The sequence below is a fragment of the Catharus ustulatus genome, chromosome 1, assembly GCF_009819885.2.
Source record: "Catharus ustulatus isolate bCatUst1 chromosome 1, bCatUst1.pri.v2, whole genome shotgun sequence".
NCBI lineage: Eukaryota > Metazoa > Chordata > Aves > Passeriformes > Turdidae > Catharus > Catharus ustulatus.
In genome coordinates, this window is record NC_046221.1 from 45,899,600 (window position 1) to 45,922,876 (window position 23,277).

The 23,277-nt window shown below is 46.8% G+C and overlaps 2 protein-coding genes and 2 non-coding genes across 7 annotated transcripts; all 4 read left to right on the forward strand.

The window, feature by feature from the left end:
* The first annotated feature begins 1,963 nt into the window (after positions 1-1,963).
* Positions 1,964-13,123, forward strand: SLC25A38 (solute carrier family 25 member 38). 3 transcript variants are annotated; one of them, XM_033080243.2, is made up of 7 exons: positions 1,964-2,996; positions 4,935-5,056; positions 5,646-5,730; positions 7,180-7,359; positions 7,752-7,920; positions 8,504-8,670; positions 9,511-13,123. In XM_033080243.2, the coding sequence occupies exons 1-7, from the start codon at positions 2,922-2,924 to the stop codon at positions 9,631-9,633; spliced, it is 921 nt and encodes a 306-aa protein (XP_032936134.1). In that variant the 5' UTR covers positions 1,964-2,921; the 3' UTR covers positions 9,634-13,123. The 3 variants fall into 3 exon arrangements, with proteins under 3 accessions (XP_032936134.1, XP_032936142.1, XP_032936126.1); XM_033080251.1 differs by lacking the exon at positions 1,964-2,996 and adding an exon at positions 4,054-4,157; XM_033080235.2 differs by lacking the exon at positions 1,964-2,996 and adding an exon at positions 4,175-4,831.
* A 4,127-nt stretch (positions 13,124-17,250) lies between these two features.
* On the forward strand, positions 17,251-21,945 carry RPSA (ribosomal protein SA). 2 transcript variants are annotated; one of them, XM_033080224.2, is made up of 7 exons: positions 17,252-17,359; positions 17,605-17,772; positions 18,775-18,893; positions 20,108-20,353; positions 21,170-21,298; positions 21,538-21,706; positions 21,804-21,945. In XM_033080224.2, exons 2-7 carry the CDS (start codon positions 17,640-17,642, stop codon positions 21,896-21,898), a joined length of 891 nt encoding a protein of 296 aa, XP_032936115.1. In that variant the 5' UTR covers positions 17,252-17,359; positions 17,605-17,639; the 3' UTR covers positions 21,899-21,945. The 2 variants fall into 2 exon arrangements, with proteins under 2 accessions (XP_032936106.1, XP_032936115.1); XM_033080215.2 differs by having other exon boundaries at positions 17,251-17,359; positions 21,538-21,945.
* LOC117009246 lies at positions 19,444-19,601 on the forward strand. Its single transcript, XR_004420451.1, has one exon. It is a non-coding gene; the product is annotated as a small nucleolar RNA SNORA62/SNORA6 family (small nucleolar RNA).
* On the forward strand, positions 20,504-20,662 carry LOC117009253. The gene has a single exon (XR_004420452.1). It is a non-coding gene; the product is annotated as a small nucleolar RNA SNORA62/SNORA6 family (small nucleolar RNA).
* Positions 21,946-23,277: the final 1,332 nt, after the last annotated feature.

The following is a 23,277-nucleotide window of genomic DNA, read 5'->3' on the forward strand; positions in this document are numbered from 1 at the left end:
GCTGAAGGGATGGTCCAATGCTGCCTATAGCCAGCAATGGCAAAGGGCCCCATGTTTGCTTTAACATTTCATTTTTCCTTGGAAGGCACCTTCCTCCTGCACCCATCCAAGCACAGACAGGAATACCTAAGGGAAATGATCATAGAATCATAGACATTTAGGTTGGAAAAGGCATTTCAGAGCATTGAGTCCAACTGTAATCTTAACACTGCCAAGTATACTTGAATCTTTCTTCCCAGAACACACATGCTGCAGGATGCTCTCACAGACTAACACTGAAATAAAGCCCTGAACAGCACTGAATTTCCACCTACTGTACCACATACCTACTGTGACCTCATCCAGACCCAACACAGCTTCCATCCCACAGCTGTCTCTGATCTTCCCCACAACATAAGATACAGGGGAAAGAACAGCACTACTGAGCAACCGACAACATTAGAAGTGTATGTTATCTCCTTAAATACTGCTGCTCCTCACCAGAGCTTGATGCCATTATCGAAATTTGGGCAAGTCACATTACCTTTTTGTTCATTTTAGAACAGCACCTCATTGGGCATCAGACCACAGAAGTGCTGCTAGAGACTCCCATATGGAAGGGTCTTGCTGTCTTTCTCAAACCTTTTGGATGTCCACCTTCACTCACCATCACTCCACAGGCAGAGGGATAAATTTCTGGGAACCAAGAAAATCTGCAACTATTGCATGTGTGGCAGTGGATGGCTTTCCTTGGCTGTGGTAGGCAGTGTGACATTTGGGCAAACTTTTGTGTGTGAGTCAAGCCATGACAGACAAGCTCTGCTGGGCCTTAACCCTTAAAATACCTGAAACTAGGAATTAAAACCAGAAACAAACTCTTCTGTTACAGGCAATGTTACAGGCAGTTGTAATAAATCAGCTGAGACTCCATTTTCTTCATGCAGAAAGAGCCCACTCTTTATTCACACAACTCATTTTACATAGTTTTTATGGACCTCATGGGCAACTTTAATTGGTTAATAGCTTTCTTGCCAATTACTTTCTTGGTTAGTAAAAGGTATTTTACTTGTCCATGAAATCTCTCTATTCTTGAATTTTTTTACATATTTTTCATTGATTCTCATGGGACAGATCCATTGTTTACCCAGGTGCAGTTGTTTTTCACCCAGGAATAGTTTGTTTGTTAATGAAGTCTCATTCCCAAGGCTGTTTTCACATGGGAACTTGCAAACCACTTAGGTGCCCTTAGAAGAAGTGACAAGCCAGCTATTAATTTAGCAGAGCAAGGCCTGATTTTATGAGGCCTTTCTTTTATAATTCTACCTGTCTACAACATCAGTTGCTGGCAGTGTTGAAGCTTGATCTCCACTGCCCTTATGCAGGTTTAAAATGGCATTCACCACTCTGTTGCTGCTAAAGCAGCAAAGTATACAACCAGGAATTATTCCATGTGGAAAAAGATATGTCCACCAAATGGGAATTCGTCAGCTCCGTGCCTCTCCTCTTTCATGTCCTAAATAGAGATGACAGGCTATCAGAGTGCAAGGACAGCGACATGAAGGGACGCGGCTCCCTCTGCTGGGCAGAACTGAGGCACATCCCTGAAGAAATGTGTGTGATCAACAGTGCTGTTTCATCTCCTCATTCATAATTTCTTCCTTATTTTAAGAAAGAAAACGCTTCCACAGCAAGATAAGAATGTGGACACTGCTGTTGTTTGCAGGGTATCATGCTGGATGTGCTCTTTCTTGGAATGCATGCCATTTGGCCAATATTGTTGCAGCCCATTTTGCTTTGGAAAACTATAAAAACGTCAACTGTTGCGCCACTCAAACATATGGAGGGAGAGGATCTAGCCACGCCATCCCCAACTCCATACAGAAACATTTCAAATACATAACTTGAGTTTGTTGGCATTACTAGAGCTAAGCTTACTTCTCTAAATTATCTACTTACCCAGCTACATCCAGAACAGCCAGAAACATGCCAAAAGAAACAGTCAAAGGGGCTTTTTAAAAATGACACGTATATCCCAGACAGCTTCCTTATAAAATCAATAGTATAACAGGTGATGATGCATTAGGTTTACATGGAAAGGTTTTGGTAGCAAGGGGGCTGCAGAATTGCCTTATGTGAGAAGGTGCCAGAATCTGCCCCTGTGGTGGTAGTAGTCAGCTCCAGCCAAGTCCAAGACGGCCGTGCCACTGGCTGAAGCTGAGCCCATTGGTGATATTGATAGTGCCTCTATGATTCAGAAACACTGAGCAACAGCAGTTGTGACAGAGTGATAATATGTGAGGGAAATGCCCTGCAGAGTCCACAGTCAGTGAAAACGGAGGGGAAGGAGGAGCTCCAGGGAGTGGAGCAGAGACTCCCATGCAGCCTGTGATGATCCATGTTGTCCCTGCGTTGGTGTAGTGGAGCAAGACGTGAGGTAGGGAAAGAAGTGCCAGGAGGGAAGGGGATGAGCTGATCTTCTTTGTCATGTCAGAAAGCAAAGTCAGTTAATGAAATAAAAGGCACTCACTCACCCAGGGAGGGAACTGCTTAATAAGAGAGGCGCTTGCCAAAGGGAAGAGGGAATCCGTAACGAAGTGCTTTTGCTAGCCTGTCTTTCTTCCAGGGCTACCACAAGGCAAAGTGAGCACAAAAGAGGAAGTGGTTTGTGCATAATGGCTACTGCTGCACACAGGCTTAGGGTGTTCCTCCTAGGAACATCTAGAGTGTGACGTTCTGGACGTGTCATTCCCTACTTGGTCAAGGATGGCAATCAGGCAATTCTTAGAAAAGCAGCTTGCCAAAGCCATAACTTGCTCCTCCCAGTTCCTGCAGTTTTGCTGTTGATAAGCAGTGTCTGGCTCTGCAGGCAAAGTGAAGCCACAGTCTCAAGGCTGGCACAGGTCTAATACCAAAACACTTGATTTTGGTGCCTCACTTCTTCAATGCTCTGGAAAGCCAGCCTTCCTCTGCTCTGGGCCCAGGATGTGGATGAGCAAGTGAAGACACTAGAAATTGCGGTAAGGACGTGTCAGTGGGTGTATCAGGTTTCTGAACAACATGGTATCCATAGAAAGCTGGTTCTGTGCGGAAGTGGGAGGTGTGAACTGAGGGAAGACCCAAAAGCTGCCAGTTACAAACCGACCCTTCCCACTGCCCATGTCTGACGGAGCGCGCTGGGGCTCAGATGCTGGATACAGCACACAGGAACGGAATAGAGTACAGTTCTGACCACAATTCTGGTGCCCCCAACTTCAGGCCATGGAACTGTTGGATAAAGTCCAGATGAGGCCACAAAGTTGATCAGCGGACTGAAACACCTGTTCTATGAAGACAGGCAGAGAGCACTGGGGCTGTTCAGTTTGGAGAAGAAAAGGTTGTGTTGACATCCCATAGCGGCCTTCCAGTATATGGAAGGGAGCCTCCAGGGAAGCCAGAGACGGACTCTCCATCAGGAATTGCAGTTATAGGACAGGAGTAGTGGGCATAAATTGAAAGAGAGGAAATTTAGGTTAGATATTAGGAAAATTTTTTCTCTTCTGTGAGGGCGGTGAGGCACTGGAACTACTTGTCCAGAGAAGCTGTCGATGCCCCGCCCCACCCCTGACAGCGTTCAAAGCACACTGGATGGAGCCTTGAGCAATGTGGTCTAGCGGGAGATGTCCCTCCCCGTAGCGGAGAGGCTGGAACTAGATGAACTTCTACGATCCATTTAAATCTCTTAACGTGCTACGATTCTCTGTAGAACGTCCAAAAGCCGTGACCAACACGCAGTCCGGGGACAGAGGCTGCTGGAGGACAGCCGGCTGGGGGCGAGTACACCCGGCCCGGCCGCTGCACCAGAGCCAGGCCTCGGCGAGCGAAGAGTTACGGGAGCCGCATAGCGCCAGGCGGGGCGGTGCTCCGGAGCGGGGCCGGCTTGGGGCTGGGCCTCGCCGGCTGGGGTTGGGCCTCGCCGCCGCCCGCCGCGCTCTGGAGCTGCGGGCGGCGCTGGGATGCCGGGCCGAGAAGCGGAGGTACGGCCGGGCCGGGCCCTCCTCGCAGGCTCTGCCGAGGAGAGGCCGGGGGCTGCGCCCCGCTGGGAGGCGAGGGGCGGCTCGCTGCGCCCCTTACGCTGCTGCGTCGTGTCCCGTGGCCTCGGGGCAGCGGGGGGACGGGGGGCCAGCGCCAGCCCCGTGACGGTGGGTCCGGGCGAAGTTGGGGAAACAACCATTGCATCCTTGGAGTGTGTCCCACGCTACTTCTAATTTGTCCGTGCTTCCTAATCTGCCGTGATTCTGCTGCGCCGAGAGGCGCAGAAACTCGTTCTCCATTAGCAAACACCGTTATGTGTTTATAAAAACAAAAAACTCTCTCGAAACATCAAAAAATCTTCACCCTGCCTGGGCTTTGTGCCTCCTGCCTCATTATTTCCCAAGAAGTGCCGGCGGTGGCGGGCGCTGTGGATAGGAAAGGCAGCCTGAGCTGAGCAGGCCGTGCAGTGCTCTGAGCGCGTTTGGGCCAGGCTTGGCTCCGGGCAGCGCTCCCCGGCAGTGCCCCCGGCAGCGGGGGGACCCTGGTGTGCACGGGGGGACCCTGGTTTGCACGGGGGGAGGGAAGGGATGCAGCTGCCGCCAGCACAGGGGGCTGGGACTGCGGCAAGCAGTAGATGGGAAGAGGACACCTATTTCCTTTGTCGTGGCTGCTTGTACATTTGATGTTCAGGAAACTTTCTCACCATCGAATTTCAAGGAGGTTCTGGAACATTCTCCCAGATAAAGCAGAGGGACCAAAAACCACAAATAAAACTTGGTCAGCCTCAGAAAAGATCTGGAAAAGCTTCTTGTGCCCTAAGCAGCTGTCCTTAGCATGCGGGGTCAGCTCACTTTCCTTCCTATAACGTGATGTATCCGCTGAAATTTCCTTTTGTACCATTCTTACTTAAACACTCATTTGAAGTTCTATTCTTCCTCTTCCAGATGCATCCAGTCCTAAAGGCCTTTGTGTGCGGCTCCATCAGTGGCACTTGTTCCACCCTCCTCTTCCAACCCCTTGACCTGCTGAAAACCCGCCTGCAGACTCTGCAGCCGGCTGTGAATGGGTGAGAGGGAATGGGATGTGTCTGCCATAGGCTTCTGCCTTATTTGCTGGCTGAGGCTTAGAGTTCAGAGTTGTAATTTGGGAAACTGTTCTTTCTGAAAGGAAAGGTATGTTTTTATGTTACAGAAAAGGGTTATTTTGCTCCAGAAGAGCAAAAATGTGTGTAGTTGTGAATGCTACCGGAATAATTTATAACCTCAACATTTGTTCTCATCTGAGAGACTGGTGTTTGCTGGAGTGGCTACCATGCTGTTTCATGGGGTATCCTCTGCCTGAAAAAAATCCTGTATGGTTGTCAGATAATTTTTCATGTGTGCAGCTTGGTGTAGTCAACCTACAGTCTGCTGCTGCTAGCAAAGGGAATGAGCAAGTAAAAATAGTAATGGTTATTACAAGTTGTGAGATACAGAAGGTGATGGAGAAGCCTTGGAAAGAGCAAGACCAAGAGAAGCAGACTGAAATGAGGAAGAGCACCTTGGAGGTGCTGAGTTAATGCAAAGAGATATGAGTGAAAGGGGTGGCTGTGGAGTACATCTGCCAAGGAGCAGAAGCAGGTAATTTCTTCAGTTTCTGTTTTGTCTTTCTTTCAGGTCTGGTCGTGCTGGGATGGTAACGCTGCTCTTTAGGGTTGTTCGTACTGAGAGTATTCTGGGGCTCTGGAAAGGTGTCTCTGCAGTAAGTGGCTGGTTTAACTCTGACTTGTAAAAATAAGTAGATAAATAAACTTACTGTTTATTGCTAATTATGCCTGCCTGAATTTAAATAACCAACTCTTGTACAATTATGAGTGAAATCACATGATTTAGATTACAGTAATTTCACGAATACAAGCCGCAGCAATTTGACAAAAATTTTGGTGGAAACCCGGAAGTGCGGCTAATACTCGGGGGCGGCTAATCTGTGAATAATTTTCTGACATTTACAACCCCAGACGTGCCAGCCAGGGCACCGAGCCAAGCACCTGCCAGTAAAAGCCGGCATTCGGCAATTGTTACAGTGTTACTGTGTTGCCCTGGCTCCCTGCAGACAGCACGGGGGGCGGGGAGAGAGGCGGGAGAGCTCTCTTCTTCCCTCCTCTGCCACAGCCCAGGGGAGGACGTGGCGGGGGGGGGAGCGCCGCCATTGCTGCGGTTCGGGGAGGATGGGGGGGGGGGGGGGCGCCGCCATTGCCGCGGCCCGGGGAGTGGGGGGGAAGTGCGCGCCGCCATTGCCGCGGCTCGGGAGCCGACGGGAGCCCCGCGCAGCCATTGCTGTGGCCCGGGGAGGAGGCGGGGTGCTTTGTCTGCGCCTGCCGCTGGCGCCACGGGTGCGGGAAAGCTCCGTCCCTGCCCGCCGCCGGCGCCACGGGCGCGGGAAAGCTCTGTCCCCGCCTGCCGCCACTGCCGTAGGAGCGGGGGAAGCTCCGTCCCTGCCTGCCACCGCGGGGCAGCACCGACCCAGGGTGACCGAGCCCAGTGGCAGCGGCGGCCGGCCCCGAGCCCAGTGGCAGCGGCGGCCGGCCCCGAGCGGCAGCACTGAGCTGGGCCACCTGGCCCCGTCAGCAGCCCCTAGCGGGTCGAGCCTGCACAGCCTTAGCTCAGCCAGTAAACCCCGCCCTCCCGCGGTTCTGTTACTAATTGCACGCGGGTCCTCACTGCGAACGACAGAGTGGCTTATATTCGGGTGCGGCTTATTTATGGACAAAAACCGAAATATTTGCCAACACCCAGAGATGCGGCTTATACTCAGTGCGGCTTGTATTCGTGAATTTACTGTACATCCTATTTTAAGGAGTTAATGCAAATTTCACTGATTTAGTTATGACGGTCCTGAGCAGCTGAACACTTGAATACTTTTGCAATTGTGGTGTGGCAACTACAGGAACTTCATTTTGGTTTGGAATATCTTGTTCCTAGAAAACTGCCATTGAGGAATGCATTAAATCCTGGCATCATTTGAATCACTTGTCTGTCAGTGCCATAAATGATTTCTACGTTATCTTCCTTCCTCGACATGTTAACTTTAGTGATATTTTTGTCTTCTACGAAGCTTCCTGTCAAGTTTAACAGTCTCAGAAAAGTTCTGTAGTATAATTTGTCTTATGCAAGCTCTTTCTTTCTTCATCTGCTTCTGTTTCTCCTGAAGTCCTTTGCAAGATGTATTCCTGGGGTTGGGATTTACTTCAGCACTTTGTACATGATGAAGCAAAAGTTTCTTGTGGACCGTTCGCCCACAGCCCTGGAGTCTGTCTTTCTGGGTGCCACTGCTCGTGCAGTTTCTGGGATTTGCATGTTGCCAGTGACTGTAGTGAAGACCCGATATGAGGTATGACTTTCCAATTAGTCTCCTGTTAATGGCATCACACACCTTCCTTGTGATGCAAAGTAAATCCTTCTGCCTGGAGAAGGTTGCTGCCACTTCAGTACAGCCAGGAATGTCATCCTGATTTCACCTCAGTTCACACATTGTGCAGGAAATTATATTTAGGCAAGAACTCACCCTAAGATTTATAAGTTTCAGTTGTATACAATGTTTGTGTAGCATCTTTCATATATTAGCTTCCTGACGGATTCTTTTAAAGGCTGAGGTAGATGAAGTTTTTGCCTTGGGTTGTCCTTTGTGTTGCCATTTGTTTAGGTATTATATCCTCAGGTGTGTGTAGGGCTCCTCGACCTATGCCTGGCATGTGGATGACTGACCCTTTTCTACTCTTGCAGAGTGGAAGATTTGGCTATGGGAGTGTGTATGGAGCCCTGAAGGATATCTATCAGACCGAAGGGGCTCGTGGCATGTTCAGTGGGCTCACGGCAACGCTGCTGCGGGATGCACCCTTCTCTGGCATCTACCTGATGTTCTACACACAGACCAAAAACCTGACACCTCAAGGTGAGGCTGAATGTTGTAGGCTGGAGTGGAAAATATTCCTCTTCTCAGATCTTGCTCTGCAGCTGACAGCCTGCATGCTCTGCTTGTTGCCCTCCACTTGAGAAGCTAAATTAGTCTCCTGTGGGGCTTTGGGTCACACACTCACATTTACCTATGGAGAACTGTAGACCCATAGCTGAGGTCAGTGTGGAAATGGAGAACTGGCCCTAAACTGGTCAATTGTCTTTATGAGGACTGATGCATAAGACAGGGTGTCGTAAGCACTGCTTGCTGCTTCTACTTGTCTTGCATACTGCTCAGTTTCCACTAAACTGAGGCTCCTCTGATATTTGAACTCATTTGTACAATATTTTCTTTACTGATTTTCTCTCAAATTCACTTCCCCAGCAAGTGAGGCTTTTCCATAGTGCTAACTTTTGGCTAGTAGCCGCTTTTCCCCTTGAAAGGTTTATCTAGCTGCATGGATCTTAACTTCTCTTAGGCTCTGATGTTGATTTAATCATTCAATAGCTTTCACTTTGTCACGCAGCATGAGTGTTCCTGGCCTGAATGGGGTCTGAGTGTTCCCTTTGCTCTGTTGCAGACCAGCTGGATCCAGTGCTCGTGCCCTTGCTGAATTTTGGCTGTGGGATCTTTGCAGGAATCTTGGCCTCTCTGGCAACACAGCCTGCTGATGTCATCAAAACACACATGCAGCTGTCCCCCCAAAAGTACCACAGGACTAGCCAGGCCATTGCCTTTATCTACAAGGTGAGGTGAATTCCCTTCTTATATGTGCAATCACATCCTCAATTCTGATCCCCTTGCTCAAAGCACAGCTATGCTGGGGTAGTTGTTGCCTTTTAGAGGAGGTGAACAAGTAAGTGTCAGTGCTTCATCTGTTCTTGCGGTTGGACAAGTCAGTGTCAGCATTTTCAAGATGATGAAGGGGTGGTAGACCAAAACTATAGAGTGCAGTGGGAAATGCTGGTTTCAGATACAAACCACCTACAAAATAATTATTTGCTCTTTAGACATCAGAAGATAAATAAATGCCCAGGTCTTTATGCCAGGAATGGGATGGAGAAGTAGTCAAAGCCCACCTTTCCCTTCCTGCTGTCATAAGGGCAGATCTTGGCAGATTCAGTAATCTGTTTATTTGTGTATGTATTTTTGTGTACCTTTTTTTTTCCTCAAATCATTATGTTTTTTTGCTTCACTACTTAGAAGTCTTGGTTTTTACAGAATAGCTAAGAGACTTTTGTAAATATGAAGCTCTAAAACAAAGACTAATCATTTTCCTGTGGTGTCTGGAAATGATTACACTCTTGCCTTCTCTTTGTTGGACTTGAGTTTGGCTTTCTCTATCTGTTGTCTCCATCCTGGCCTTCTTTTTTCCACTCGCTATTCTTCTGCTTTCCTGGGTAGCCCTGCAAAGGTGCAATACTACAGGTTCTTCCTAAACACTAAAAGCTATTTAAGTTCTTGTCTTTCAGAGACTGTTCTGGGTCTGAGCAGAAATACATCCTGTGCTCTTCCATGTCATAAACTATGAGAAATTAAAACCCTCCAGGCAGATTGGGATGAATTGCTGTTTATCTCCTGTTGCAGGATTTTGGGCTGATTGGCTTTTTCCGAGGTGGTGTGCCCCGAGCCCTCAGGCGCACTCTGATGGCAGCAATGGCATGGACGGTGTATGAACAGATGATGGAAAAAATGGGCTTGAAGTCCTGACTGAGCTGCATGAGAAAGGACCAGCTTCACTCCTCCTGTTTGCTGTGATCAACTGGCACTGAGAAGTTCCCAGTTCCACAGAGGAATAAGCCTTCCTCAGCCAGGAGGAAGAAAAGCCTTCTGACACAGGGGATTAGGCCTTTTGGCAAGTAGAGGAAAGGAAGGATTGGATCTTTGCGTTGTTTGATCAATGCATTCCAGAAGGACTGCACTTGCAGACTGCCATGGGAAATGGCAGGGTTTTCACAACCTGGTAACAATGCTGAGGAGCCTCTTTTAAAAATAACTCTGTGCTCGCCACCTTAATGTAATGAGACAGTATTAGAGCAAAAGCATTTGAGGAGAAAACAGTGATGGCAGAACCTGCCAGTCTGTTTCTTCCTGGCATGATCAGAAAGACCACAGTGACCAACATCTGATATAGATCCTCCTTCCTCACATGCTTTATTCTCACAGGGGAACACTAGGCCCTGATGGGAAACTGGATCTGTCTTGTGATGCTTATGTTGCAGTAGTGGGTGGAAGAGAAATGAAGTGCAGAGGAAAAGCTACAAATATGGTCTTTGCCATCACTTTTCTACTGTGGGTGATCCCAGAGAAAGTAACTGGAACCGCCTTGCTGTGTTATGTGTTATTATGTGACTGAGCACCTTAACACTCTTGAAATATCCTTCTGCCTCTACAGCAGAGTTTGCACAGGAATTAAGAAGCATAAGGCACTTTAGAATTGATTGCTACCAAAGTTCTACTTGTTCTCTGAAAAAAAAAATGCTGCTGGTCTAACTATAGCAGGAATATTCAAGTGGGTTTTGTTGGGGTGTTTTATGCAGTTGTCATAGAGACTTACTTGCTTCCTATTCCTTATTTGTTAATCCCTGATCAACACCCTCAGTATGAAGTGGTCATTAGATGTAGCTTTTAGGGCCATGGCTCATAATGCATAAATGTGTAATGGAAACAGGCACTTCAGGTTTCCCTTAAAACCTTGCTGAATGCATGTGGAGTATGTTTTGGTTTGGAAAGAAAAGATTGCTATTTCTGTAAGCTTTCTCCAAAGTTTGAGCCCTATGGGTTCTTGGCAGTGACCTTTAGTTCCCTTACGGCTCCACACAGACCCTTGACATTTTCCTGGCTGATCCTTTTCTCTTATCCGTGTTTAAGTATGCCTGAGTTTCATCCTCTGTGCCTTCTTACTCTTTCCTACTGTGTTACTCAGACCTCACAGTGCGCACCAGGTACAGCCCTCTTCACTTGTGCCTCTATCGTAGATTGGGTCCCTCGCAGCTCTGTTAGCATAGCTATGAAGCTGGCTTGGAAGTGTGCATCCTGTTCTGTAGTGTGTCTTGCAGAAAACTTAGCTTTGGCTTTTATTTTCTTAAGCATCTAGGGATATTGCAATTCACTTTAGAACCAGAGCACCTGTCTCTAAATATGAAGATATGACACTGTTGTTCATAAATATTAGAGGGTATTTGGACAATCACTGCCTGCCCAGGCAACTTCCCAAGTGCAAGAGCAGAGGGGATTTGGGTTGATAAAGGTGTTCTTTACCAGATTTCGACTCCAAGAAGGCTTGATGACTGATGTAAAAGTTGAATGAAATGTAAGAGGACAGGCTGGAGGCTTGGAAATGTGCTGCCTGTTTTCAGATTCAGCCCATCTGTTAGGAGAGACTGGTGCTCTGCAGTGCAGAGTCTCCAAGAATGGTGGTGGAGGGTTCTTTGTGCACATGTCTACATGTTAGCAATAGAGCACATGTGTCATATTGGCATGCAGAACATCATTTGCTAAATCCTAAATGTGAACACTTGTTCCTTTCTTTTGCTCTTCCTTCTACCCTTAGTGACCAAAACTTGTGAGAGTGCATGAAACCACGGTAACTGCACATCCTGCTTGTTTGCTATCCTGAGCACTACTGACACAGAAAGCTGGAGAACCAAGTCTAGGATTGCTGACCTAGTGGAATAAGGTGGCAATTAGATGAGTTAACCTCATTTGTCCTTTATTCCCCTATGTATGGGATCAAACCAGCATTGTGCTGGGAGCCTGAATTTATTCGGGGCTTTTTAAATCTGGCACGTGAGTTAGATCTGTTGATCATCCTGGGCTGTGGTAGCCAAAGGCAGTGTGTGGGGTCATCTGCAAGGTGCTTCACACATTTTTTTCCTGATTTAGCAATGGCAAAGCAATGCACAATCTGTGCAGACAGAAACTTAAGCTCATTTTTTAGATGGAGGCAAGCAAAGAATGCAAGGTAATCTGGAATTAAATAAAGTCCTCATCAGAAACCTGAATTTTAGAAACACTTTGGTGGCTTTTATATCTCTGTACTACTGCCTGGTCAAGTAACAAAGGAAGAAGTAAAGAATTTATTCCCATGTGCTAATATTTTAAGGTCTGCTGTGGGGTTTGTTTGGGTTTTTTTAAAATAAATTTGAAATCAGGCCTAAAGCAGTGTTAGCTTCTTCTTTGGGAAAGTTTTTCTATTCTGCTTTGGTGCTTTGTTATTGGAGTAGAGTGAAAAACTTCATGGTTTTTGGCTTGTCAATTCACCTGGGTTCCTCTGAGTTCAAGAAACAGAGAATCTAAACTGCACCATGTTTCATCTACCATTGGTGCTACAAATCCTAAGGCTTATCTTCCTGTGAGTTGGAGAGAATGAATTCTGTGGTGCAAGTTTGTTGTTTCTCTTTGCCATTTCTTTTGTTGAGTGTCATATATGGGGGAAAGGAAAGCCTGAAGTTCCGCTTCACTCTGTTCTGAAAGCTTTATTACATGGTCAGGCATAAGACTATTTCTCAGCTCTGATCCTTACTGTCCTTCACCCTTTTCCCCTCTTCAAAAACATTCTGTTTCTGAAGTGATTTATTGAAGTTACTCCTTGATAGCTATAGCAAGTCAACACAATCAGGTGTGTGCATTTGAAGTTTGGATGTATTCCCCTTGAGGTTTAATGCTTCTACTTAAAAACAAATTGTCATTGTACAGCCTAAAAGTAAAGTAAATCAAATAAAAGATCTGGACAGAGGTGCTTAATCACCTACCTTCATCGTGCCAACATTTCAACACTAACAATCTTGTCAGATAATCATTTCCAAAGCCATCTTAGCTTGGATTCCAGAGACACTGGTATGCTCCCTCTGTGCACTTCAGGATTGCAGTTGGATCGTGCACTGTCTCTGCTTGCCCCTGTCTGTAGCTGTGGCTAAGAACACAGTTGCCTGGCATGTTGAGGCCGGCAGTGTTTAAGTGAGTTGTAAGGTCACAGGAGAAATAGCCTGATTATTCATGCTTTAGAAACTTTGTTTCCACTCTTCCCGTGTGATCATTAGTTTGGGGGTTTTTTTTCAGTGTCTTAAACAGAACTGGAGCTTGGGAACATTGCATAGCTTTGAGTGTGGTGAGTGTTTCTTTGTCTATATAAAATATTTATTTGAAAAGGTGTATTATATGTTTCTATTAAAAACTGGTTGCTAAAATGAGGATGTAATCTTTTCACCGTTTCTTTTAAAAAAACCCAAACAAACAAGCCCCGTACTGATTAAATGCACAAGGGATTGGATGGAATAGAGGTTTAAGAAGGCAAAAGGAGTTTCCCAAGAGGACAGGACTGTTGTATGTGTTCAGAGCCCATAAAAGGCAAAGAATATTCTCTTTTTCTGTGGTGTATAATATGCACAGGTTGTGCTAGTACAATCTGAATCAACTTTGCTTAAATGGAAAAAACACACAGCAGTGGTAAGTGTGTTTTACACAGCTTCCTCTGCCTGCCTGCTGTGTGTAAAGACAGATGGCTGTTGAATTCCTGTACTAGCTGGTGAAATACCTGCGTTGAGACGGTGGGGTTTTAAACTCTGGTGAGAAACTGTTTTAGTCTCCTGCTGATCACATTTTCGCTACTCAGGCTGTTGGATCTCAGCAGGGGACCAGAAATTATGCCTGGGACAATTGTCTCCTGCAAGGCATAATGCAGTGGGATGCTGGATGGCTGGGATCTCCTCTTGCTGTCGCAGTATGGTCCTGGGGTTCAGTAACAGGCATGTTTTGCTAAGCAAAACATTGTTGATACTGAGATGTGCATCTTCTAGATGTGAAGATCCCAAGCCTCTTCTCTTTTCTTGCTTAGGGATACATTCTCATGTGGAGCAATTTTCATGGAGAGTTACCTGTGTGTAACAGACCTGCCAGACAGTGCTGAGGTGCAGCCTTGTGCCAGCTGAACCTGAATTGTTTGTGCAGGTTCCTGATAGCAAGTTAGGCCTGGGCCGGTGCCTGCTCCTGCACACAGCGCTCCCCAGAGCTCTCCTGCTGCCCTGAAGAGCTATGTCCTGTGTAGTGGGTGTTGCTATCCATGCTGCTGACAGCTGCCCCAGCAGTGAGAAGAGATAGCAGACAAGCTCCCTAACCCTTCTGGGTGGTAGAAAGTGGGCAAGATTGAAAGTTTAAAGGCATTGTAGTTGTAACAAAATATTGAGTTACAGATCTCCTTTCCTCATTAAAAATGGGCAAACACTTTTCTTGCTGCTTTTAAAATTTTTAATGAGTTTTGTGCCACACATAAGCACTGACACCAGAATTGAGCAGAAAAGGTTCCTGCTCTCACACAGACATATATATGTTTACCTTTGCCACTCCGTGTGGGTTTCTTGAATATGCTTATCCATTCTGGCTTTGGTGCTCATTTCAAAATGGCAAGCTGATTTTCCACATGGCAGTTTCTTAATTTGTGATTTTATCACTGTTAAATGCTTTAGGAGTTTTTATCATAATGCATTAAGGAGTTTTAGTAAAAATGACACAAAATCCCAGTAAGAGGTTAAAATGAGACCAATGCAAGTTTTGTAATTCTAACTTTGTAGAACTAGAAATAAAAAGAAATTTGCCAAAGTATGTTTCCCCAAAACATGTAAGAAGTAATACAAAAACCTTTGAAACACATGTCAAAATGGAATTTACAGGAAAGCACAGTTATATTGGTGCGGTTTCACTGAAAGTGGGTTGATTCACAAAGGTTTTGCCTTCTCCAGGGATGCCACACTATCTCTTGGGTAACACCCACTGTCATGTTTGGTGGGGAAGATACTGCCTGAAAGCTTTCTGCCTGAGCCTCTTGCCCCGACACGCAACCCAACCCCTCCACTGCCCAAGCTGTTCTGGCAGCACAGAACACTTCCTCTGCAGCCCTGTGAGGAGCCCTCTCTCCCAGCCCTGGGGGTCCTGGTACAGCCCCCTGCTCAGAGGCTTCTGGCAAGGGCTGCTGCTCTCTGCTGCAGCCTGGGCTGGCTCTCTGGGAGATGCTCTTTCTGGGGTTTTGTGACCACCCCAGGCACCTGTTTGAGGTCCTCAATATAGTACCCAAAAGCCGGTGGTAGCTCCGTGATGCTTCCAAGTCTCCTCGGGCACTTTAGGAGGACTGGTGGCTCAAATCCCCTTTCCCTGGGTTTGCTTGCTGCAGAGAAAGGCTGTTCCTAGGGGCTGCCAGCATGTAATTGTGTAACAGAGTTCATTCAGCATGAACTTTAGACCAGGGAAACCTTGTCTAAAACATGTGATAATGATGGATACACTTTGACCTGAGGGACATGTCCAGTAGTTAAGTGATCTATTTTAAACTGTCTCAGCACACAGATAAAAATAGAAAATTAGCTTTTTCCAAGCCTTCTCATGGACTGTGGGCCTCATGATCTACCAGAAAGGGCCCAAAGTATAACAGCAAGAAATAAATTGAGTATTGTAGATGCCAGAGGATTCTATAATGCTTACCAGTGGCATTCGTTTGATAACATCATATTTACTACAATATTCATTCCTCAATCTCCAATCATTATGTTCAAATACACTTTTAATACTGTTGGGTTTCAGTTTTGTGCAGAAAAGCCCTCCAGACTAAATCCACTGCACACACCATGGTGACATCACCACTATCTCTCCTCTTTCCTCCCAAGCTAATATTCACACTGCTCCTGTCTCCTTAGGCTGTACATATCTCCATCAGATCAGCTCTCACTGTCCACAGTGCATTTATCGAAGTGCCACAGATATCTGTAATCTCAGGCAATAATCGTTCACTCTATTGCTAAGAGTTCACTGATCACTTGCTGAGTTTTATGTTACCTACTTTGTCACCACCATGTGGCAAATGTTTGAATTACTCTCTTACAGAATATTCTAAAGCTGATCTGGTTATCTATTTAACACCATCTAACAAGCACGAAGCCATTTTCCAGGAGACAAAGAACATGAGATGATGATGTAACCTGCAACTTAAGCAAATCACTTCCAGAGTAACTCGGGGCTCAGACATTGTAAAGGGGCTATCAGGAGAGTCCAGGCCCAGTCACACTTGAGGTGGTTATATGAGGTTAAAATAGGAGAAAACTAGAGGACCACTGTTGTCAGAAAGATGTGAAGATAAATTTTCACTTGCAGAAGGCACTGGAAAGTTTGCACAGTCCAGAAATTGGTCCAGAAATGTGTCCAGATCTTGATGATAGCAAGCATAGTAAAGTAAGTATTGCTACTTTTTTTCCCAGGAAATTCCTTTCTCAGGCCTGTGTCTGAGAATAGGACAAGGAAGATAAGACAGACGATGAAGATTCTTAAATCTCATAACTTTATGTTTCTTTAAAGCAAACAACAACAAAAAACCTCCTAAACTCAACAACACACTCAAAGAAGGGGTAAGTACCACAAGAATGTCTATTGCAGAGCAAGGATGTGTAGGTTCACTGTCAATTTCACCTGTTTTTACTGTCATTTCTGCAATGACGTGCCATGGCTGCCCAAGCTCTGCTGCATGGTGCCTGCAGGGAGGGGGAATGTGGGTGTAGGGAAGATGCTACAGCTCTTTAGAAGCTTCCCCCTACAGCAGTTAATTGGAGGCTAGATGTAATTAACCAAATAATCATCTGCCTCTTGAGAACACATATTTCAGCAGGAAAACGGAATTGTGAAATGATTAAAATAAATCTTTGTTTTCTTCTCACTTCAGGACCTCAAAAACAACCTTGATGTTGGTTGGAGCACAAGCCACAGGATGCTCTGAAGCAGCCCCAGAATGAGAGCGCCACGGAATCAGTTCGGCTGGGAAAGGCCCCTGGGATCAAGGAGTCGAAGTCTTGACTGAACACCATGGCACTGAGTGCCACGTCCAGCCTTTCCCTAAACACCTCCAGGGACGGTGACTCCACCAGCTCCCTGGGCAGCCCATTCCAATTTCTAATCACCTCTTCCGGGAAGAAATTCGTCGTGATGTTCAACCTAAACCTCCCCTGGTGTAAGTTGAGGCTATGCCCTCTTGTCCTGGTGCTGTTTCCGTGGGAGAAGATGCCGACTCACACCTGGCTCTACACCCTCCTTCAGGGAGTGGTAGAGAGCGACAAGGTCAGCCCTAAGCCTCCTTTTCTCCAAGCTAAGTATCTCCCGCTCCCTCAGCGGCTCCTCATAGGACTCCCACTGCAGACCCCTCAGCCCTGTTTCTTTTCTGTTCTCTGGATTCGTAATCCTACAAACTTCATTCAGAACTGGTGTCGGGAAGGAGCGAGAGCAGCGAGGATCGCAGTCAGCCGGGGGATCCCGGGGAGGCGCCGCCGGAGCGCGGCACCGCCCCAGCGGAGCCCCGCCCCCGAGGCGCCTCATTGGCTGGCGAGGCTATATATTGCCGTCAGGCGCGGGCGGGCTTCCTTTCGGCTCCGCGCCGCCCGGGCCTCTACACGGCGTTGTCAGCGTGAGTCGGGGCCACCGGGCGTGGGGCGCGGGGACGGCGGGGGACGCGTTCCCCGCCCTGCGGTAACAGCGGGGATGCATTGTGCATCCCGCCGCAATGCCGGCGACCGGGCCGGGCCTGGCTAGGCCGCAGAGAAGGCCGAGGCCTGCCGAGTGTAGCGCGGGAGGCGGCCCAAGATGGCGGCCGGGGTGGCTGGACCTCGTGGCGCGTCCCTGCCGGTCTGAGCCGGGTCCCTGTGCCCGCAGGTTCCCTGTCGTTGCTTCCAAAGGGAAACCCCACAATGTCCGGAGGCCTTGATGTCCTGCAGATGAAGGAGGAGGATGTCCTCAAATTCCTCGCTGCCGGGACCCATCTGGGAGGTACCAACCTCGACTTCCAGATGGAGCAGTACATCTACAAGAGGAAGAGCGATGGTAAACAGGCGGGACGGGTGGCCTGGGTTGGGCAGCTCCGATCCTGTGGGTACAACTGGGAGAAGCAGGGAAGTGCGAGTGCTTAATCTCTTAAGTATGGTTTCTCCATGACCTTTGCATACGCCAAACAGTGTTAACTTAAAGAAATAGAATGAAATACTGATTTTGGATCAATTCTACTTGTTCTTGACTACACTGATCTTGGAATTTAGTAAATCAATCATAGCCGGTTTGCGTAATTTACTAGTTCTTGACTATATTAACGGAATTGTTTTAGTATCTTAATAATTATTTCTCCTTGTCTGTATTGGGGTTCAATCTGAGCTACTCTTTGTTAAAAGATTCAAAATCATACCAGGCCTGTGTTTTTGATAATACATGCTGAAAGCGTGTGACAGTAAAACTGTAAGGTGAAAATTTTCTTTGAAATACTTTCCACTAGCTAGAATGAGACTAGAATGTCGTCATTTCATAAAGGACATTGAGGTGTTGGAGCATGTAAAGAGAAGGGCAGCAAAGCTTTTGAAAGGTCTAGCAAATGTCATGAGGAATGATTAAAGGAGCTGTGTTTGTTTGGTCTTAAGAAGAAGATGCTTAGGGGGGATCTCACTGCTTTCTACAATGACCTGAAAGGAGGGACCTCTCTCTTCTGCCTTCCAGCAGTCAGAGGACCCAAGCAAATGGCCTAAAGATAAGAGAAAGGAGATTCAGATTATATAATAGAGAAAAATATTCGCTGCTTGGTTGGTCAGACAGTGGAATAGGTTGCACAGTCACTTTTAAGGGGGACCTGGATATGGTGCTTGGTGTTAGGGCTTAGTGGTTATACTGGCAGTGCTGAGTGAACAGTTGGATGGGATGATCTTGAGGTCTCTTCCAACCTTGATGATACTATGAATTTTGGAGTAACCACAGCCATGTGACAGGGTTAATAGCAGAGGAGTGCTATCTAGTTTTGGATCTTGATTTGCTGGTTGCTCTAAAACCTTTTGTTGTCAACAGGTATTTACATCATCAATCTGAAGAGGACCTGGGAAAAGCTGCTTCTGGCAGCTCGGGCCATTGTGGCCATTGAGAACCCAGCTGATGTGAGCGTCATTTCTTCCAGGAACACTGGACAGGTATGGACATCAGGAAACCTGCAGTTTTGGGAGCAGGACTGCCTTGCCATGCATCATTGCCTGCCAGTTACAGCTTTATGACAATAGGCAGTAACACCAGTTTTTAACTATAAACATGGTTTTTGTGTTGCACTTTGCAGCTTAAAACAATGAGTTGAAACCCACTCCCCATTTCAGGGCATTTGATAACTTGCTTTTCTTCCATATCTTTCTTCTTCCTCTTGGATTTCTGTCATATTAGTGGTCAGTCTCTGGTGGCCCTTTCCTCCCAGAACTACTGTGTGTAACTGGCACTGATTTTCTGGGGACACTAAGCCCCTGATATGAAAGTTGTCAAAGAAGAAATTTTCTGTTATTGAGCAAGGTATAGTAACCAGTAATTTTTGTTCTAAATTTTTAGTAAAAGCATTGTGTTGTAGAAGGTGATAACCTTTAATTACTGGAGTTTGTGAGGCTATTTTGTTTAGGTACCTGCAGGTGAGGCCACAAATGTTTAGAGAGGTTCAGGGGTGGGTTTCTGAAGGAAAAGCTTGGTATCCCATGGGTTTGATGTGCACACTGTTAAAGCTTGATGCTGAGGTCAGTTTCTGGCCAATGAGCTCTCAAGTGTCGGAAGTGTGCGACAGCAAAGGATGGCAGGGTTTTTGCTAACGCCAGGAGAGGGGCTCCCTCTAGGATTGGAGTTTGATAGTAGGCCCTGCCATATGCCTGACAAGTTGGAAGCTGTTGCAATTGAATAAGAATTGCCAACTGCAGTTTCAATAGACAGCTTCAATTTGGTATATTTATTTACTGGGTTTTTGGGTAGTTGAAGTTCCTGGATAATGAAAATATGTAGAAATAATGGAAGAAAATGTACTTTGCTTTTTTTGAAAGCTTTTTGTTTAATTCCCCCTTCAATGATTTGATTAGGAGAGTTTGGAGTAGAGCTTACCAATAACTTGAGGGGAGGAGAAGGCTTTTTTACGTATCCTGACTTATTACTTTGCAGGTGGATATGGTCTTTTAAATTCATGGTGTAGTTCTTTTCAGTAACATTTTTATTTTGAATCCTGAGGTGGTGAGTCCTGATTTCACAGGAATGGAAACAAATAGTTCAGTTAAATTTCATGCAAGTTCACTGACAGTGCCTGGGTGACCTGGCTGAAATGCACTTTGCTGGCTTGGTTGAGATGCACTTTTTCTGCTTCACCTTTGCCATGTCCCTTTTGCAGCGTGCAGTTCTGAAGTTTGCTGCTGCCACTGGGGCTACTCCTATTGCTGGGCGTTTCACCCCTGGCACCTTCACAAACCAGATCCAAGCAGCTTTCCGTGAGCCGCGGCTCCTGGTGGTTACGGACCCCCGGGCTGATCATCAGCCGCTGACAGAGGCATCCTACGTCAACATCCCCACCATTGCCCTGTGCAACACCGACTCCCCGCTGCGCTACGTGGATATCGCCATTCCCTGCAATAACAAGGTAATGCTTCTCTGTGGCATTCCAGGCACCTTCCTCTAGAGCATCCCCTGGGCTTCCAAGATGGGTGCTTTCTGCAAGGGAGGGTTGGCTTGTATCTCAGGGGATGAGCTGATTAATGTCTCTTGCAGGTGGGTGGGAAGGAGAAAATAAACTGCACACAGTTGGAGCTTGGAGCTGAGGCTGGTTTCTGGCCAAGGAACTCTCAAGTGTAGGACGTGTGCTATAGTAACCTGGCAGGATTTTTCGCTGACACCATGAGGGTCTTTGTGGCCCAATGAGTGGAGTTTGATAGTCATTCTTGCCACAGATCATGAATATGAATGAAAGATAAAGTGAACTGATGGAGAAACTGCTCTGAAACATTACCTTGCCAGATATCACCTGAAAGGTAAAGTCTAGGAAGATGAGAAGCTATCTTTGATCACTGTCTAGATATCAGTCACCAAAACTAGTGTAAACCACATGTTGAGGAGGTGTGTAAGCTTTGTTTATTTTGACAAGTTTTCAATTCCTTCATTCTTAAATATGTGGTGAGCATCATCCCTGTCTTTTGGATGACATTCATGTGGGGGATGGTGAGCAACATGAAACTTTAACAGGGAAGTTACTTCAGGCCATGTTGTAATGGCATGATTTCTGCAGAGACCTGAAAATGTCACTGGGAACTGAAAAGTTGCCCTTTTTTCAAGTTCAGGTACATAAGTCTGGCATTGGCAAGTAATGTCTTTCACCAAGCATAAGCCTTGGATGGAGTACAAATAAGTCTGCTCCTTCTGCAAAGGTTTAGCAACTCTTACCTACTTTCTTCTGTTTCAGGGAGCCCACTCAGTGGGCCTGATGTGGTGGATGCTGGCTCGGGAGGTCCTGCGCATGCGTGGCACCATCTCCCGTGAGCACCCGTGGGAAGTCATGCCCGACTTGTACTTCTACAGGGATCCCGAGGAGGTAGGAGCCTCGTGCCTGGGAGTGTGTCTCTGGGATGGTCTGTTTGTGCTCCTGTCCCATGGTCCTGTGTGTCTGCTGTTGAGGACAGGTTTTGCCAATACAATGATGGCACTTCACACTCTACTGTGGTGGTAGGTTAATTGTATTGCCAGTTGGTGCCTGTTGTCTGATATGTGATAGTAAAGGTTGTGTTCTGGGATGTGTTCCTGGGAGACTCAGGCTGTGCTCTTCCCTTGCAGATTGAAAAGGAGGAGCAGGCGGCTGCTGAGAAAGCAGTCACGAAGGAGGAATTCCAGACCGAATGGACAGCCCCAGCACCAGAATTCACTGCTCCTCCTCAGCCAGAGGTTGCAGATTGGTCTGAGGGAGTGCAGGTCCCATCTGTGCCCATTCAGCAGTTCCCCACAGGTCAGTTTGGGGAGGGGTCTGTGGGAAAGGGTAGTGTGGGGTGGAGTTGGTGGAAGGAGCTGGGGAGCACTAAGTGTTGTTGTGTTTGTGATTGCAGAGGACTGGAGTGCCCAGCCTGCCACTGAGGACTGGTCAGCAGCTCCCACGGCCCAGGCTACTGAATGGGTTGGCACTGCCACAGAATGGTCTTAACTTCAGCCCTGCTGTACTGTGAGAGAAATAAAGGCTGGTTTAGTACATGCTGTTCTGGTACTGTGTTTGTGAAGTTGCTGGTGACACGTGGGTAGCATGGGGCACAGTCCTCAGGCAAGAATAGTGTGTCTGTTACACCCTGTTAAATGGAGCTGGGGGCTGTGGGCTCTCTCCCTGCCTGCAGCAGCTCACTGGGCTGCCCCTCCTGTCTTCCTTAGTGTCTGGGGCTGGTCTCACATTCCCACCTTCCCTGGCTCTACCCCAGTGAGGAGACAGCAGTTGGTATGCTCACAGGACAGGAGGTGGTGACTGGGGCAGAGCCGTTTGCTTTTGGCTTTTTTTTTTTTTTTATAGCAGCTTGTCTGGGTCCACCCAAATGGGCTGTTTTTGTTGTTCTGCCCGGGGTTTCACAAGTTTGCCGGGTGAGTAAGGTTCTGATGACCAGGTGTGGAAGGTGGCCTGACTGTACAATGTGGTGAAGAGAGCACTTGAGTGGGACCTGCTCCTCTGATGGAATCCCAGCTTTAGTATCGTCAGTATTGCCAATTCCTTCCTCAAAAACACTGCTGTAATTTTCAGGAAAAAAACACCACATTAATTCATCTGCTTTAGTTCTTGAGGATTATATTGCTGTGATTATTAGCAATAAAGTGAGGTAGACCCTCCACCAGGAGAAGTGGGGTTTTGTTTGTTGAAGGTGAAGATTGTTCAGATTGGATCCTTTTTTCCACATCGGTGGTGTCACAGATGCTCCTTTTTGTACCTTCAGCACTGCCAATCTACCTGTAAAGAATGTTTTCTCTTGGCACGTGGGCTCATTTCATTTTACTGTAATAGTACATGTTAGGAGTAAAAAAAAAACCTAAAGCAAGTTATGCATATTACTGCACAGTATCTGTCCAAAGGAGACTGATCTTTATTCCTCTTTACCCATTACATGCAAGGTGACTAAAGGTGTTGTTAATAATGAATGACGTTTAGCCGAGAGGTAGGTGAGCACTTCACCATTCGTTCCTGAAAGAGCCCTGTGCTTGTGGCACGTCCTTCAGTACTTCACTTTCCAGAACGCAGCAGAGGGAGACTCCTTCCTGCCACCTGAAGGTCTGTCACTTCTGTGTCAGGGTGTGCTGAGAGTCTAGTCATTTTGGGACTGTGTATGGGCGTTGTAGCTGGATTAAGAACAGCCTGTAAAGCACCTGCTGATTGACTCCCCAGACCTGAGATTGCCCCAAAAGATTTGTTGCCCTGGACTTTGTTTTTACTCTGCCACATAAAAAATTTCCAAAGTCAAAGCAGAGTCTTACCCTCTGTACATTGAATCCCTGCTGTTGCTGCTTCACCGTTGTCCCATTTCTTTATCCGTTGTGTAACTTATTTAA